Source organism: Haliotis rubra, unplaced genomic scaffold, assembly GCF_003918875.1.
Source record: "Haliotis rubra isolate DU_JTF1 unplaced genomic scaffold, ASM391887v1 Scf588, whole genome shotgun sequence".
Taxonomy (NCBI): Eukaryota; Metazoa; Mollusca; class Gastropoda; order Lepetellida; family Haliotidae; genus Haliotis; species Haliotis rubra.
The window spans coordinates 633,258-650,001 of NW_025767288.1; the positions used below are offsets into that span (position 1 = coordinate 633,258).

General features: G+C 39.9%; 1 protein-coding gene across 1 annotated transcript in view; it reads right to left on the reverse strand.

Moving 5' to 3' along the window:
• The window catches only part of LOC124254949 (adhesion G protein-coupled receptor L3-like), a 73,800-nt gene extending 57,917 nt beyond the window's left edge, over positions 1-15,883 (reverse strand). Inside the window, exon 1 of the mRNA XM_046688786.1 lies at positions 15,734-15,883. Within this exon, the coding sequence (XP_046544742.1) occupies positions 15,734-15,854 (121 nt within the window). The 5' untranslated portion in view covers positions 15,855-15,883. The remainder of the gene's footprint in view (positions 1-15,733) is intronic.
• Between the last annotated feature and the right edge of the window lie 861 nt (positions 15,884-16,744).

Genomic DNA, 16,744 nt, shown 5'->3' on the forward strand with positions numbered 1-16,744 from the left:
GTGTCACATGACCACGTCATCCTATCGGGTACCCATTTACTGCTAGGTGATCAGACACCACATGTGAACATGCACTTCAGCGTGATGCAGAACAGAAGACCTAGGAACTCTGACCCGTGAAGATACGGGTTAGAATTGGTCTTCAGTAACCCATGCTTGTCGTAAGAGGCAACTAATGGGACAGGCTGGTCAGGCTCGCTGACTTGGTTGACACATGTCATCGTATCCCAATTGTGTAGATCGATGCTCATGATGTTTTCACTGGATTGTCTGGTCGAGACTCGATCATCTACAGACCGCCGTCATAAAGCTTGAATATTGCTGAGTGCAACAACCAACCAACCAACCAACCAACCAACAACCTAGAATCTCTCAGAGGCCAAGCTGAAGGTCACGGTCACCCATCCACCTTATCCGCGACCAACGCAGGTTAACTTCGCCTAATTTTACAGGACCACGTGCACAGGATCAGCTGCCGCTCATTTCTAGAAAACGTCGTAGATAAATCATTTATTGTCCCATAATGGCAACGAAATGTCACTCATGTGGGTGAGATGAGATAATAATAAAAGACCACCGAGGTAGCTGACATTCAAATGATGATAAATTAACCTTCTCCTTCCAAAAAATGATATTGTGATTTGATTTTCTAAAAGAGTAATTGCGCACAACATGCTATATATCCTGTCCCATGTTATGTAACCTATCTTATGTCATGTAATCGTATTTTATACTCAGAAATAAGGCCATTGCCAAATCATGTGTTAGTTAAAAGACGACTATGAGTGAGTGCGTTTAGTTTAAGGCTGCGTTTAGATACTTACCAGCAATATCACGGCGGGGGACACCAGAAATGAGCTTCACACATTCTACCCATGTGGGGAATCGAGCCTTGATCTTTGGCGTGACGAGCAACCGCTTTAAACACTAGTCTACCCCCAACCCCCCAACCCCGACCCTATTTCACAAAGACAGGCTTAACTGCATTTGAGGCAGTCATGAAACCACACATACATGTCCAAATTACGTAGATCTGCCCTCATCATGTAAGTCAATGGTTCGTCTGGTCCAGACTCGATTATTCACAAACATTCGTCACATGGCTTGAATATAATAGTGTTGCGCTAAACAGCAAACACACATACACACATAAGGCATTTCGTTGACATGTCATTGATATTATGTACATTTGCAGTCGGGTAGGCATGCGAGTAAGAGGCTACGTTAACACGACGCCTAACTGTTCCCGCACAGAGGCAAAGGTCGAGCTCAATAACTTTCGAAAATGTGATGAATTTGGTCTGTTGTGACGATTGACGTCACACTGCTTCATCGAGGACAATATGTCATCCACTGTTCAAGACTTCATAAAATGATAACATGTTATCTTTCTGTGGATATTTTGTTTCTCGAGATTTTCTTGCTTAAAATGAAGAATAAGATAAAAACACGATCGAAACTCGGAATTATGGATTGTCTGTCTCTCGATAATGACGGGTGTTAGGACCTCGTGGAGGACCATTCCTTCACTCGGGTCAAAAACATGTCATCCGTGATTTCACGGAGCTCTTTGAGTAGTCTGTAAATATTACATACGTCATCCACCTATCAGTCTCCTGTCGATGCCGAGACTGAACGAGTCCCCTTTCATGTTCCCCTTTAGGAATTTCGGAAGCATCTCTTTCCAATATTATCTTCATCAGGTTCCTGGCCTCTTTGAAGGCCAGATTCCTTTACGCGTTATTTCTGACACCACGATAAGAGCAATCTGTGGTCAGATGGCACGGAGCCTGATATAACGGACATACATAAACAAGAAGAATTGTTTGGAGGTTGATGACTGAAGACGTCATGGAAACACTTCGCGACCTCAAAGCATCCTTTGTTGAAAGTTCATCCCTTGACTCAATGTTGTTTTATAAATCAGTTTCAGTTTTATATATCGGGTTAAACAACTCTGGCATGTAGATTAAAGCTGATTTATTATATACAACACAGTTATGTCACTTCTATAGTAGACGCCACTCCAGAAACCCTAATGAGCGACAGCACCAAGGTTAAAGGCTAAAAACACACTTCCGTCGGGCTCGACGTTTGATATAGAGACTCTTGAGAGTATGTTCCACATGTTATTAATTATACATTAAGATTTAGTTCCAACATAAACATATCATATGTCATGTCATTTACTACATCTTGCCACAGAGAAATACTCGGTTGGATCGTCTTTAATATACTTATCCTCATATCTACAGAGCGGCGCTGAACAGCACACAAACAAACAGATCTGCAGCCTTTGTTTTGTTGTCTGCCTTCAAGTATGTTGACGCCGATTATCAGTCAGTACACTGTTCATTTCTGCGGAAGTACTCTGCTCCATAAAATGGTAATATTTGCTGTTTGATTCGATTAATGTAGGGCTAAGACAAGGTTTAAATACTTCAGTCTGTAAATTTCACAGGAGCCATTTTGTCACGAGACATGATTCCACTGGGGCTGGAGGAAAGTCGCATTAATACAGAGTCGCACTTTGTCTATGGGCCAGCAGCCGTACTAATTTGGAGGCGCATTAATCTGAGGATTTACAATAGTTGATATATATGTATCGAAATGATGCATGCTTTTGTCCTTTTACCATCGTGAACTAGAAATGAAACCTTTAGCACTGTTTGGTAACATTTAACGTACGCTGTAAGCTGTGCCTGCTCAACAAGCTGTTGCCAGCTGCACTGCGTCAGTTGTCCCTGTGATTTACTTCCTCGGTCTACAGCAGCTTGTAACAACTGCCTATCATGTATACACGGTCTTAATGTCGCCATAATGCTTTTGTATGGTGTCGAATGATAGTTGGTGTATAACCTAGATGAACCGTTCTTGTCTTGAAACATGTTGAAGACATGATTTGATACAAACATAATGGAATTTCTTTATAATTGTTCTTCTTCCCTGTTAAAGCTAATGAATCTTATCCGGAACTTGTGAATCCTATTCCACTTACCACATATATTCGGCTATTCAAGTACACCCTTAGACTAACAACTAGTCTCTGAAATGAACATATTTTACTGAAAAAAGTTCATAGTAAAAAAAAAAAAATATAATGAAAAGGAGCCCTGAGACTTTCTTCATTGACTTGCCACATTTTCTAGACTTGCGTGGGCTTTCTTGGATATATTTGCTTCAGGGTCTGTACGACAGACTAGTATACCCTTACAAGAGTTTAAAAAAAGTGTTAATGGCCATGTCTAAATATATGTGCTAAAAAACCTATACTGATGGTAAGAAATAAGTGACCAGCAATACATGGGTTATTTGACATTTGTCTGTATTGTTTAACGCACTCAGTTTCATCCAGTCATATGACGATGCTCTATGAATAACTTAAGAGTCTGGACCAGACAAACCAGTGATTGATATTATGAACAATGATGCACAATAACACGCTTTCAACCAAGTTAAACTAAGCTGCCTCCTGCGAATAGCAGAGCCAGGAACCATTCTAGAGTGGAATTCCCACGTATATTTGGAACAGTGTAGACACCAGGTACTGATCATATACTCAAAGGCAAATTCTTTGTTGATATAATCAAAATATTGAAATTGGGCAATGTTTGTTTTTACTTATATTCAAATTTATGCTTCGATTCCATCAGATAGAGGCCTTTACACAAAACTACCTTCTTTTTTAAGGATTCAATTTAAGAACAGGTGGGTCTTTCATTACATTACAAACTATTAAAAATGACTATCTCTGCTGACGCGTAGCTACTCATACAATGAAATGAGACAAGATGGGGGTTGTCGCATTTTCAGCTATGACTAAAATGTGTCAGTATGGTAAAACAGTTTGCGTTCCGAGACTTCACAACACGAGAGTTGTCAGCTGTTGATGTCAACGGTTTTACGCGGGTTAAAGACGCAATACCTCGCTAAAAGGTTCTTTGTAAGTTATTGCTCAGCGTACCAACATGGAATTTTAAAGCACCTGTCTTGACTAGACGGCTTCCTAAACCCCGTCATCATGAATGAACATTTCCTTGACTTGCATATTGTTCACAAAGATAGAGAACAAACTTGTTTGTGTTTCATTTAAATATTATAACTTAAACTTTGGTCCTCTAGTCTGTCATGCAGACCTGAAATAAATATACCCAATGCAGCCCTCTAGATTATGTGGCACGTCTAGATTACCACAGTTTCTGAAAATGAAGAAAGTCTCAGGGTTCCTTTTCATTACTGACATTTTTTTATATTATGAACTGGTGCTTTTTCATCAAATATGTTTAGACCAGTTGTTAGTCTATTGATCCTCTTTCAGTTTTAATACAAATGATTGCATAATATCTAGGTTATAACCTTAACAAATAAAACCATACCTAGAACGTCATATGAAAAAACGTCATGTAACGCCATATACACTTTACACGAAACTTATTATATGGTGTGTATTTTCAAACAAAGACAACTGTATCAGCATGACCGACAAAAGACCAGCTGATGTTTTGTGCTAATGTTGTCAGTAGAAACAACAGTGTTACAGAACGTGTTTACAACTTAACTACATGTATTTTAGTAGCGCGTCTGTGTAATAAAAGTTATTGTTATCTAGACAATAGGCTATAACCATAAAGGAAGGACATAAAAAAATATGGGACATATACAATGAATGTCCTTTGTATATTATCACTACTTTGACACAAATAATCATATCTGACGTATTTATCCACAACGGTTCTAAGAGAGGGTGAATGATGAACGAGGGAACGTGACGATCTAAAGTTTTCTGACAAGACAACAATAGTGAGGTTTTAGACATCTTTTACAAAGTGGCGGATGACGGCAAAGTAGGCTCGCTCACTGGGATTTAAATGGAATTATTTGTTTCAAATTATTTGTTTTATATACAATGTATATTCAAAGACTGAGCGCTACGGTGATCGTAAGCCTATGTTAACGCATGGCAGTTACGGTGATCTTAAAGATAGATGTGTGAAACGGAGCCCAGGAGGTAGGCTAACGCTTAGACTCTGAATATATATAATTTTGATTGTAACAAAAAGATCCATTTAAATTGAAAAGGAGCCCCAGGGAAACCAGAGATTCAAGAACCGGGGAAATCTAGACTTACTTCGTTTGGGGCTTTAGCCTTGCAGGGAGGGCTTGGCTGTAGGGAAAATAATATGGTTAAGGGACTGTGAGACAGACTACCCAGGAGGACGCAGAGCAAGTGGAAGATGAATCAGAAAGAGAAACAGAGCTAAACCATCTAGACATCCTCATCATTCACATCAACTGGACATGCTTTAGATTCTTGAAAAAATATCACCACAACACGAAATTTTAATAGGCGTTTAAAACTTCCACTGGGGACCTGGGTGTAAGGTCAGGTCAAGGGTTTCAGGTCAATTGAATGTCAACAAACCAGACAAGACATCAAACAGGCAGACGCTGAAGCCATCTGTCTGTATCGTGATTGCGACATGTTTTGACTGTTTGGGGAGACTGATGTTCTTAATTGGAATCCTCAGTAAACACGTCCAAGACATGACGGATTGGTTCATTTCGGAACGCTCATGAGTCGTGTTGGGAAGACTGCACAGCTCACAAGGGAGGACACTGATACTGTTGCCGTTCACAACTTTAAAGGCAGATCGTTGTGAACAGGATGTTTGTTGATAAGTATTTTCAGCAAATAAGAAAAAAATAATTACAAGCCACGTTTTCAAGAAAAAGAACGGTGCACTTGCATTTTAAAAAAAAACAATTTTATGAAGGCAGCAAAAGTTAGGCCTCAGAAAAGCTTTCAGTAAGTTGTCTGTAAACATTGAAGACATTATTTTGACGCTGTTGACATAAATAATGCCCAATGCTTTCCCCATTTTGACTTGAGATGTGTCCCCGTGATATAGCCGGGGTTGTACAACGGACTCTGGGTTTTTGATAAATGTGATGGGTGTTGTCGCCTGAACTTTATTGTAATTATATTTCTTAAGAATTGAAGGAATTACGTACAATTTATCTTGTAGTTTCTTTGAAATTTGACAAAGAGTCGGTGTGTTGAGATACCCATGCGTTACCATCATATATGAATAAGACATGACCTGCATAAAACTTTCATTGTTTGATTGCGTATGTATGTGAATAGTGGTTATATGACTGAATTTACATATTCATTGCAACAAAAGAACTTAAGGGCAATACAGATCCTTTGAGTTGAAAGCCCATAAATTGATTTTAATGACCAAGCCCTTTGCTGACAGCTGACAGCAGTTAAAGGTAAGAAAAACACACGAATATTTTCAAAATATTTTCATAATATAACCAACAGAGAAGGTGTCTTATTATCTTGAAACAATTAAACAAGCCGATTCCAGTTATAACGCTCATTCTTGTCCCTTAGTGTATTGGGTGGTGAACCTTAGTTGGTTGCTGTTGCTCATACAATCACTGGTTTGTCTGGTCCGATTCAATTATCTACAGGTCGCTGACCTACAGCTTGAATATTACTGAGTGTGGTTTTAAACAATATAACGATGAGATTATAACATGTAACATTTACTTCTACGCATCTATGAAAGACAAATGTTATGCGATGGTCTTTTTCATTTTAAATTTTTTTTTGCAAAAGATTGTGTAGGTTTCAGCAATTATTCATTTTATGTGTATTTCAAACATTCGCCGAATGAATAATTGAGCCATGCATTTCCCCTTTGTCAATGATACTTTCCCACTCGTTTCCTCACAGCAATCCTCAAGAAGTTCAGCCCGTCACGGGCAGTGATACAACGTGACACAATATCTGTCACGCTAAGCCTGTCAGGATGAGGTGACAGTTACTCACTTCCCAACATAGCCAGCCGGAAAAGGTTAAGACTTGGGATGTGGCTACTAAACCACTTAGATGTGGTCACACTTTAACACTGTCATACATGGTGCACTGTTAAATGTGATTAATACATTTGATACTTAATTAAATACATAGTTGCAGTTTATAACACAATTTAGTCGCTATCAGAGTAACAGTTTGTTCATGACTTGGGGCGATGAATTTTAAAGTAGCCTAGTGGTTAAAGTCTCTTCTCGCTGAAGACCAGGGTTCGATTCCACACGTTGGTACAGTCGTACCGTGTTATTTCTAGGATATTGCTAAAAGCGGCGTAAAACTATATTCACTCACTAAATGTTGCTTATTAATGAACATTTGCCCTTGACAAGTATTCCCTCACTCACTATACAAACAATATAGATATCTTGACATCACATTGTACAAAAACGGTTAACTTTCCACATCAACGTTTTGATAAAATGACATTTTGCTTTCATTTTCCGTTGACAATAGCGAACCTGCGTGACAGCCCTTACACTTCACAGGTAACAAACGTACTGTCGATAATCGGCGACTCCTGAGAAAGCATTGAACGTCGGATGAAAAATATCCATTGTAATGCCTGGGCCTTTTCCGGGATTAGTCTCAGGTGACAAACTGTTATTTGACATTTTGTATATTATATCTATACACTCGATGTATCACCTGATGATGTGTGATAATCTTAATTTGTCTCATACAACAAGCTCGATTACACAGCTGTAAATATGTATTTTGCGTAGATACGTTTGAAAGACGACATATACACATTCATGACCCTGTATGGCTGGTGTCACCATGTCCTATATCCTGAATCGCTATTTACGCAGCTTACTTCTGTGGTATAGCCAGGAGGCGTAAAACGATAAAAAAAATGTGTTATTGTCATTCTCTCGTTTTATGGATGTCAGTTGCCTTCGGGAAATGAGAGGTTACGTCATGTAAAATAATATCTCGCTTACCATGGCCAAAGTACAGATAAATATGTGGGCAGTAAACTCGGTTATTACGAATTTTTGTTCTTTATAACCGTAGTTCATTATAATTATGCATTTCGAGTAAAATATAGAATAGAATGGTCAAAAACAGGTCGTCATGTCCGTAAGTTCGTTATAAACGTAGTATACTTATCTACGTCCTCTGTAACATACAGTTTTAGAGTGAGTGGGTGAGTTTAGTTTTACGCCGCTTTAAGCAATATTCCAACAATATCACGTCAGGGGACACCAGAAATGGGCTTCACATATTGTACTCGTGTGGAGAATCAAACCCGGGTCTTCGGAGTGACTAGCGAAAGCCAAACCTCTAGTCTACCCCGCCGCCCCTACCGGTTTAGAGCCTTATTCGTCGGGAAATATTATCTGGAATACCCATGGCGTCTATTGACTTCGTGGTAAGGCTACAGAATACCGGATACCTTTCGCCATCTTTGAAAGCACGCGAGTTTACTTAGGGTTAGGGTAAGGTTTAGGTTTAGGGTTACGGTAAGGTTTAGGGTAAGGGTAAGAGTAAGAGAAAGAGTAAGGTAAGGGTAAGGGTAAGGGTAGGGTAAGGTAAGGGTAAGGTAAAGGTAAGGGTAAGGGTAAGGGGTAAGGGAGTAAGGGTAAGGTAAAGTAGGTAAGTAAGGGTAAGGGGTAAGGGTAAGGGTAAGAGTAAGGGGTAAGGGTAAGAGTAAGAGTAAGGTAAAGGGTAAGGGTAAAGGTAAGAGTAAGGGTAAGGTAGGGGGTAAGGGTAAGGGTAAGGTAAAGAGTAAGGTAAGGGACAAGGACAAAAAAGGTAAAAGTAAGGGTAAGGTAAGGACAAAGGGTAAAGGGGGGTAAGAGTAAAGGTGGGGTAAGGGTAAAGGGTAAGAGTAAAGGTGGGGTAGGGTAAGGGTAAGGTAAGAGTAAAGGTAAGGGTAAGGGGGTAGGGTAGGGGTAAAGGTAAGGTAAGGGTAAGAGTAGGGTAAAGAGTAAGGGTAAGAGTGGGGTAAGGGGTAAAAGTAAGGAGTAAGGGTAAGGGTAAGTAAGAGTAAAGGTAAAGGTAAGGTAAGGGTAAGGGTAAAGAGTAAGAGTAAGGGTAAAGGTAAAGGGTGGGGTAAGGGTAAGGTAAGAGTAAAGGTAAAGGTAAGGGTAAGGTAAAGGTAAGGGTAAAAGGGGTAAGGAATGTAAGGGTAAGGTGGGTAGGTAAGGTAAGGGTAAGGGTAAAGGGTGGTAAGAGTAAAGGTAAGGGTAAGGGTAAGGGAGTAAGGGTAAGGGTAAAAGAGGTAAGGTAAGGGTAAGGTAAGGGTAAGGGTAAAGGGTAAGAGTAAGGTAAGGGTAAGGGTAAGGGTAAAAATTAAGGTAAGGGTAAGGTAAAAGTAAAGGTAAGGGGTAAAGGGTAAGAGTAAGGTAAGAGTAAGAGTAAGGTAAGGGTAAAGAGTAGAAGGGTAAGAGTAAGAGTAAGAGTGGGGTAAGAGTAAGAGTGGGGTAAGAGTAAGAGTAAGGGTAAAAGGTATAAGAGTAAGGGTAAGGTAAGAGTAAGGTAGGGGTAAGGGTAAAGAGTAAAGGTAAGGGTGAGTAGAGTGGGGTAAAAGAGGTAAGAGTAAAGGTAAGGGTGGAGTAAGGGAGTAAAGGTAAAGTAAGGTAAGGGTAAGGAGTAAAGGTAAGAGTATTAAGGTAAATAGGATGAGATGGGGTGAAAGTAAGAGAATAAAGAGTAAGGAATAAGATTAATGGGTAAAGTGCGGAAGTAAAGATTAAGAGTCGTCGGTGGAGTAAGGTAAGGTAAAGATAAAATTAAAGAGATAGGGTAAGAGATGCGTTAAGAGATAAATGGAATCGTCACGTCGTCAGGAATAAAATTAGAAGATGCGTCCGTCGTCGAGAGGTCCGAAATAAAATAAAGTAGAGTAAAGATACAAAGATGCGAAAAGATCAAATCATCGTCGTCAAAGATAAAGATAAAGCATCGTCATCGATAAAGATAAAGATAGAATAAGTCATCTCACATCCGTCACGTCGAATCATCACGTCGATAAAGATAAAGATAAAGATAGAAATCATCGTCACGTCAAAGGTAAAGATAAAACAAAGATAAAGTCAAAGGTAAATCGAAATAAAATTAAAAGTAAAGATAAAATAAAATAAAGTCACGATAAAGATAAATCATCATCAGAATCATCAAGATAAAGATAGAATTAAGTAAAGATAAATCATCATCGTCAAAGATAAAGTCATCGTAAATCCGTCGTCGTCGTCGATAAAGTCATCATCACATCGATAAAGATAAAGATCATCATCATCATCCGTCGTCGTCGTCGTCATCTCATCGTCGTCGAATCATCATCGTCGAATAAAGATAAAGTCATCATCCATCGTCGATAAAGTCCGTCGTCGATAAAGATAAATCATCGTCCGTCGTCATCGTCGTCCGTCGTCATCCATCGTCGTCATCATCATCCGGAATCGTCGTCGTCATCATCATCCGTCATAAAGATGCGGGATAAGAAGATAAATTGGATCAAAGATAAAGTCGTCAGCATCGTCAAAGATAAAGTCGAGATCATCATCCATCGTCGTCGTCGTCGTCCGTCATCATCGTCATCATCATCCGTCGTCGAAATCACGTCGATCGTCGTCAAATTCGTTAATCATCATCCGTCGCCGTCATCCATCCGTCAAAGAATCAAAGGTAGAATCATCATCGTCCGTCGATAAAGGTCATCGAAATAATCATCGTCGATCGTCGTCGAATAAAGTCGAATCATCCATCAAATCGTCGAAGATCATCGAAGATCCGTCGTCGTCGTAAAGATAAAGTCGTCGTCAATCGTCATCGTCATCAAAGATCATCCAGGTCGAAGATCATCGTCAAAGTCAAAAGATCGTCGTCGTCATCATCATCCGTCAAAGATAAAGATCATCGTTCGTCGTCGTCCGTCGTCATCATCGATAAAGTCAAAGTCGTCGAATCCATCGTCAATCATCTCCGTCGTCATCCGTCGTCGTCGTCATCATCGTCGAATCGTCATCGTCCGTCTTTCGTCGTCGATCATCGAAATCGTCGTCCGTCATCATCCGTCCGATAAGAATCGTCGATCATCGTCCGTCGAATCATCAATCCGTCGAGGTCGTCCATCCGTCGTCGAAGTCATCATCATCAAAGGTCGAATCCGTCGTCATCCATCGTCGATAAGTCATCATCGTCCGGTACGTCAATCGTCAGTCGTCGTCATCATCGTCAATCGTCACGTCGATCGTCCGTCCGTCGTCGTCGTCGTCCATCGTCGATAAAGATAAAGATCATCATCGTCGTCGTCCGTCGTCAATCATCATCGTCGAAGTCGTCAGATAAAATCGTCAAAGTCGTCGAAGATAAAGTCGAAGTCATCGAAGTCGTCAGTCGAATCGTCGTCAATCCGTCCGTCGTCGTCGTCCGGATCGAAATCATCAATCGTCAAAGATCCGGTCAAATCGTCATAAAGTCGAAATCGTCGAAATAAGATAAATCGTCGTCAAATCAATCGTCAAAAGATAAAGGTCGATCAAAGTCGTCGTCGTCAAGTCAATCCATCATATCATCGTCGTCAAAGTCATCGTCAGATAAGTCGTCATTTCGTCGACAAAGTCGTTCGGTCGAGATCGTCGTCGAAGTCGAATCGTCAAAGGTCGAAGTCAAATCGTCGAACACAGATCGTCGATAAATCGTCGTCGATTCATCATCCGTCAAATCAAAGAAATCGATCAAGTCAAAGATGTCGTCGTTCGGTAAAATCGTCGTCGAATCAAAGATCGTCATCATCGTCACGTCGTCGTCGTCATCGTCGTCGATCGTCGTCGTCAATAAATCGTTCGTCGTCGATCGTCGAAATCGTCAGGGTAGGGTAAGAGTAAAGGTAAAGGTAAGGGTAAGGGTAAGAGTAAGGGTAAGGTAAGGGTAAGGGTAAGAGTAAAAGGTGGGGTAAGGGTAAGAGTAAGAGTAAAGGTAAGGGTAAGGGTAAGAGTAAGGTAAAAGGTAAGGGTAAGGGTAAAGGGTAAGAGTAAGGTAAAGGGTAAGGTAAGGAATTAAGAGTAAGAGTAAGAGGGTAAGGTAAGGGTAAGGGTAAGGTAAGAGTAAGGGTAAGAGTAAGTGGTAAGGGTAAGAGTAAGAGTAAGGTAAGTGGGGTAAGAGTAAGAGTAAAGGTAAGAGTAAGGTAAAGGTAAGGGTAAAGATAGGGGTAAGGGTAAGGGTAAGAGTAAAGGTAAGGGTAAGGGTAAGGGTAAAGAGTAAGAGTAAAGTAAGTAAGAGTAAGGGTAAGAGTAAGGGTAAGGGTGGGGTAAGAGTAAGGTAAAAGAAAGGTAAAGGTAAGAGTAAGAGTAAGGTAGGGTAGGGGTAAGGAGTAAGAGTAAGAGTAAGGGTAGGGTAAGGGTAAGAGTAAGAGTAGGGTAAAGGTAAGGGTAAGGTGGGGTAAGGGGTAAGAGTAAGAGTAAAGTAAAGGTAAGGGTAAGGGTAAGGTAAGGTAAGAGTAAGGGTAAGGGTAGGGTAAGAGTGAGAGTAAGAGTAAGAGTATGGGGTAAGGGTAAGGTAAGAGTAAAGGTAAAGGTAAGGTAAGGGTAAAGTAAAGAGTAAGGAGTAAGGGTAAGGTAAAGAGTAAGGGTAAAGGGTAAAGTAAGGGGTAAGAGTAAGGTAAGGGTAAGGGTAAGGGTAAGGTAAGGGGTAAGGGTAAGAGTAAGAGTAAGAGTAAGAGTAAGAGTAAGAGTAAAGGTAAGGGTAAGGGTAAGGGTAAGAGTAAGAGGTGGGGTAGGGTAAGGGTAAAGGGGTAAGGTAAAGGGTAAAAGAGTAAGAGTAAGGTAAGGTAAGAGTAAGAGGTAAGAGTAAGAGTAAGAGTAAGAGTAAGGTAGGGTAAGGGTAAGGGTAAGGTTAAGTAAGGTTTAGGGCTATGGTTATGGTTAGCGTGACACTAAACGATATGGCTGGTAGGCATCCGGTATTCTGTAGGTGTACCGACTTCGTCCCCAGACAGAAGGGTGATATGAGGAGTTAGAGAAATTGTTTTGAAAAGGTATTCCAGTTATTTCAATGATGGAGAAAAGCGATACAGTTCTCTAAAGTTTACCAAACAGGCGAAATCCACCTAAAAACACAATCGGGGCAACCCGGGATTCGAACCCACAATTACAGTTGTCTGGCGTACCCAAGGGACGTAACTCTGCATAGCAACCTAAACGGTTGGGCCAACTCTGCTCCATGTTATAAAAAACTCAAAACACTCACACGGCAGGCAGCAGTACAAGTATTCTGCTGCTATCAATCTATATAACTTTAGTTGTATACGAAGTTTATATTATGTCCATAAAAAAGCTAGTGAGTGACGTGGGATTTGGAAAGTACCCCCCGTGTTTAACAGTTCGTCCGGCTTTAATTAGTCCGTTAATATACAGTTTTCCCAAAATTATTGAGAAAATCTTTGTTTCCTAATACTGATAATAGAATTTTAAAATAGGTGTTACTTTAATAAACCAAAAAGGAGTTAGAAATATTGAGGATATGACGAAAAAAGTGGTCGAATATTGGAATACGCGGTCACACGATTTCCTACAAATTTGATAGGTAGTGTACCTATGCGCATTCAGTCGTGTATTGCAGGGCAAGGAGGTCTCCACACAAAGTACTGAAAAGACACTTAGACTGTAAAAGAATCATATCTCAACATATTCGTCTAAGTAAAACTTCTATAGTTTCTATACATGTATTAGATATTTGCCGAAACAACTTTCTCAATAATTTCTGGGAATACTATATATAAGTGCATGAGGAATCGTAATTGGTCCAATTTTAACTTAGGCAAGCTGATCTATAACGTGCACCTAATGTCTGACTCACTGCAATGTACAACAGGGAATATGTAATAGCCCAAGGATAAATACGTAAATAACACATAAAAAAATACGTAGGTGCACATTAAAGTGGATAGTTATTAGTATGGATACGTATTTAGCGTACTGCTGATTGCACTGATCTCTCTTATTGTACCCTGCTGGCAGGTGAAAATGATGATGATGATTATTTTGGTGATGATGGTGATGATGATGATGATGATGATGATGATGATGATGATGATGATGGCGATGATGATGACGACAATGATGATCAGGAGGAGGAAGGGGATAGCGGTGGTAGTGCTGGTAGTGATGGTGGTGGTCTACCACGACTACTTCTAATGACATTAATATTAATTATAATAATAGCAATCTTAAATGATAAATGATGTTGATAATAATTATAACCATAGTAAACCTAACTAACCGTGTTTCTAAAGGTCAATGTGAGAAACATTAACGTAACGGCGAGGTCAAGTAAGCTGTCTCCGCCGTACCATATGCTTACGATGATAATGATGATGATGATGATGATGATGTTGGTGACTGTGGTATACTATTGATATCAATAATAATTATAAACATAGTAAACCTAACTAACCGTGTTTCTAAGGGTCAATGTGAGAAACATTAACGTAACGGCGAGATCAAGAAAGCTGTCTCCGCCGTACCATATGATAATGACGACGATGATCAAGTTGATGGCAGTGGTCTACTACGACAACTACTTATGATATCAATAATAATTATAAACATAGTACTCCTAACTCCCCTAAAGGTCAAAGCGAGTAAACAGTAACGTAACGGTGAGGTCAGGAAGGCTGTCACCGTCGTACCACACGGTGATGCTGTAAAGGCCATAACATCGTTGTTTCGGCGGGTCCTGCTACATAGGGCTGGAAGTCGTGACAATGTCAGATCCAGCGGACCGTGAACGGGATAATATAATAGAGCGTTTACGTCAAATATGAACATGACACCTGACTAATAAAGGCGTGTAGCGTATTTTGTAACACTTTCTATAATTTCACTGTTTCCTCTCTGCTACAAGCACCGCCCTCCTTATACTCCTTCCCGTAGGACCCTGTAACATTGAATGTGTGCCTTTTCCGTTCTATGGGAAGGACGACCTTGCACAACGTAACAGCGCTAGCGATCTTGATTTGGTTGGCTGTTGACATGACGGAATTTATTTGTTAATAATAATTAATATTAAATAACCATAACTTTGTCATAAATCAACGGTAGTGTAGAAATACAATTTAGAAGCCACAATATTATATATAGTCTATTACATGTCAATATCACTACAAGTGCTTGTGATTATATTGTTATAGAGATATTCATATTCTCAAAATATGGTAATACGTAATTTTTCAGTTGTCTATTTCATGTTTATGCTACAATGCATAGTGAAATAAAATACGTATATTTTTTTAATAATTATGGTGCCAAAAACATGTTTATTTGTCTATTTCATGTCAATATCATGACTAATGTCAGTAAAGTGAAACCTACTCGCTTTTAATGATTCGGAAAGGCATCACGTCAGAACCTGGTAGGACACGTACGTTGTTATTCAAATGTCGATATCAAGCCTATCAGTTTAACAAGAAACAAACAGATATGACTATCGGTGTTCAATGAGCTGTGATTCTCGTTACCACCACATCGTGTATGTTTTGAAAGGAATGGCCCTCCTTTAGGCGCAAAGTAATGGACCATTTCCTTGTTCTATGAGACAAAGAACTGTTATGATCTCAATGGGACAGCCTGTAGCCCTGTGCTCTATTATGACTCATACACTCTGATATAATGAACTCATTAGAAATTAACATGAATCAATTTCGTGTCGATGTGAAATTGAACAGCACTATTGGGAATTAACGGACTTATAAAACCAGCACCATCCTTTGTCATTGATAAAAAAATACAAATAATCCTTGTTACCATGACAATACACATGCTTGATTCGCAGAACCATCTTGGCGCCACTGTCACGTGGGAGTTGCCATATGAAATTGACATGAAATATACATATTTCACTTACCTCCGTATGGGAATATTACAAGAGCACATATCACACAGTATATCCACGAGCTATCCATTTTGCTTATAGTTAGAAATCGACGACTACTTGCATTAGCGCTCGCTCGCTTCCTAACGCTCATATAACTGAGCGCGCCGCGGTGTTGGATTTCCCGATCTTTAATTGGCTCCGTGACGGAGGCGTCACGTGACTCTGCTGGGGCGTGCTGTGAGAGCAAGTGAACACTTCCATGAGACTTCACTATTGACGGGAAATGATTACACAAAGAAGAATGACAGCACGAGCTGGGAATAAACGACACACTATTGTGTTTATCAACGTATTAGACGTACATGTGTGGTCTGTTTCATGGGAAGAAGTGAAGGCCGCAAGATTTCATAATTTATGAAAAATCTCGGGCAACAGTTATGACTAACAAGCATTTTGATTTGTTGTTACTTATCCAAATTTATTTTAACCAAATTATTTAATTACAGTTCAAAGTGATCTCTCAGAGCATCGAATACATACGGTGTGATTTGTAAACAAGACCTGGGAGTCATTAATTCAAAGTAACTAGACTCAGTGAGTGAGTGAGTTATGATTTTACTTTGTATTGGCAATATTGCAGCCATAGAGCGATGAGTGAGTGAGTGAGTGAGTTTAGTTTTACGCCGCACTCAGCAATATTCTAGCAATGTGGCGCCGGTCTATAAACAGTAAGATAAATATCACAGTTTAAATGTAGAACACACCATGTCAATATTAAAATGAAAAACAATTTCACAGGAGTATTCAAGACAAATTGAAACTAGGCTATATGACAGTAGCAACGAAAGCAAAACAGGATTCAGGGAATCAGAAATGTATCCAAACCATTCAGCTACTCAAAAGGCCACTCTATTCTCGAAATAAAAGCATGTGGGTTACTGTTAAGTATGCTGGTAAAGGTTGCATGGTAAAGGTTGTGGGTTAGCGTAGTGGTTAAAGCGTTCATTCATCACGCCTAAAACCTGGGCTCGATACCCCTCG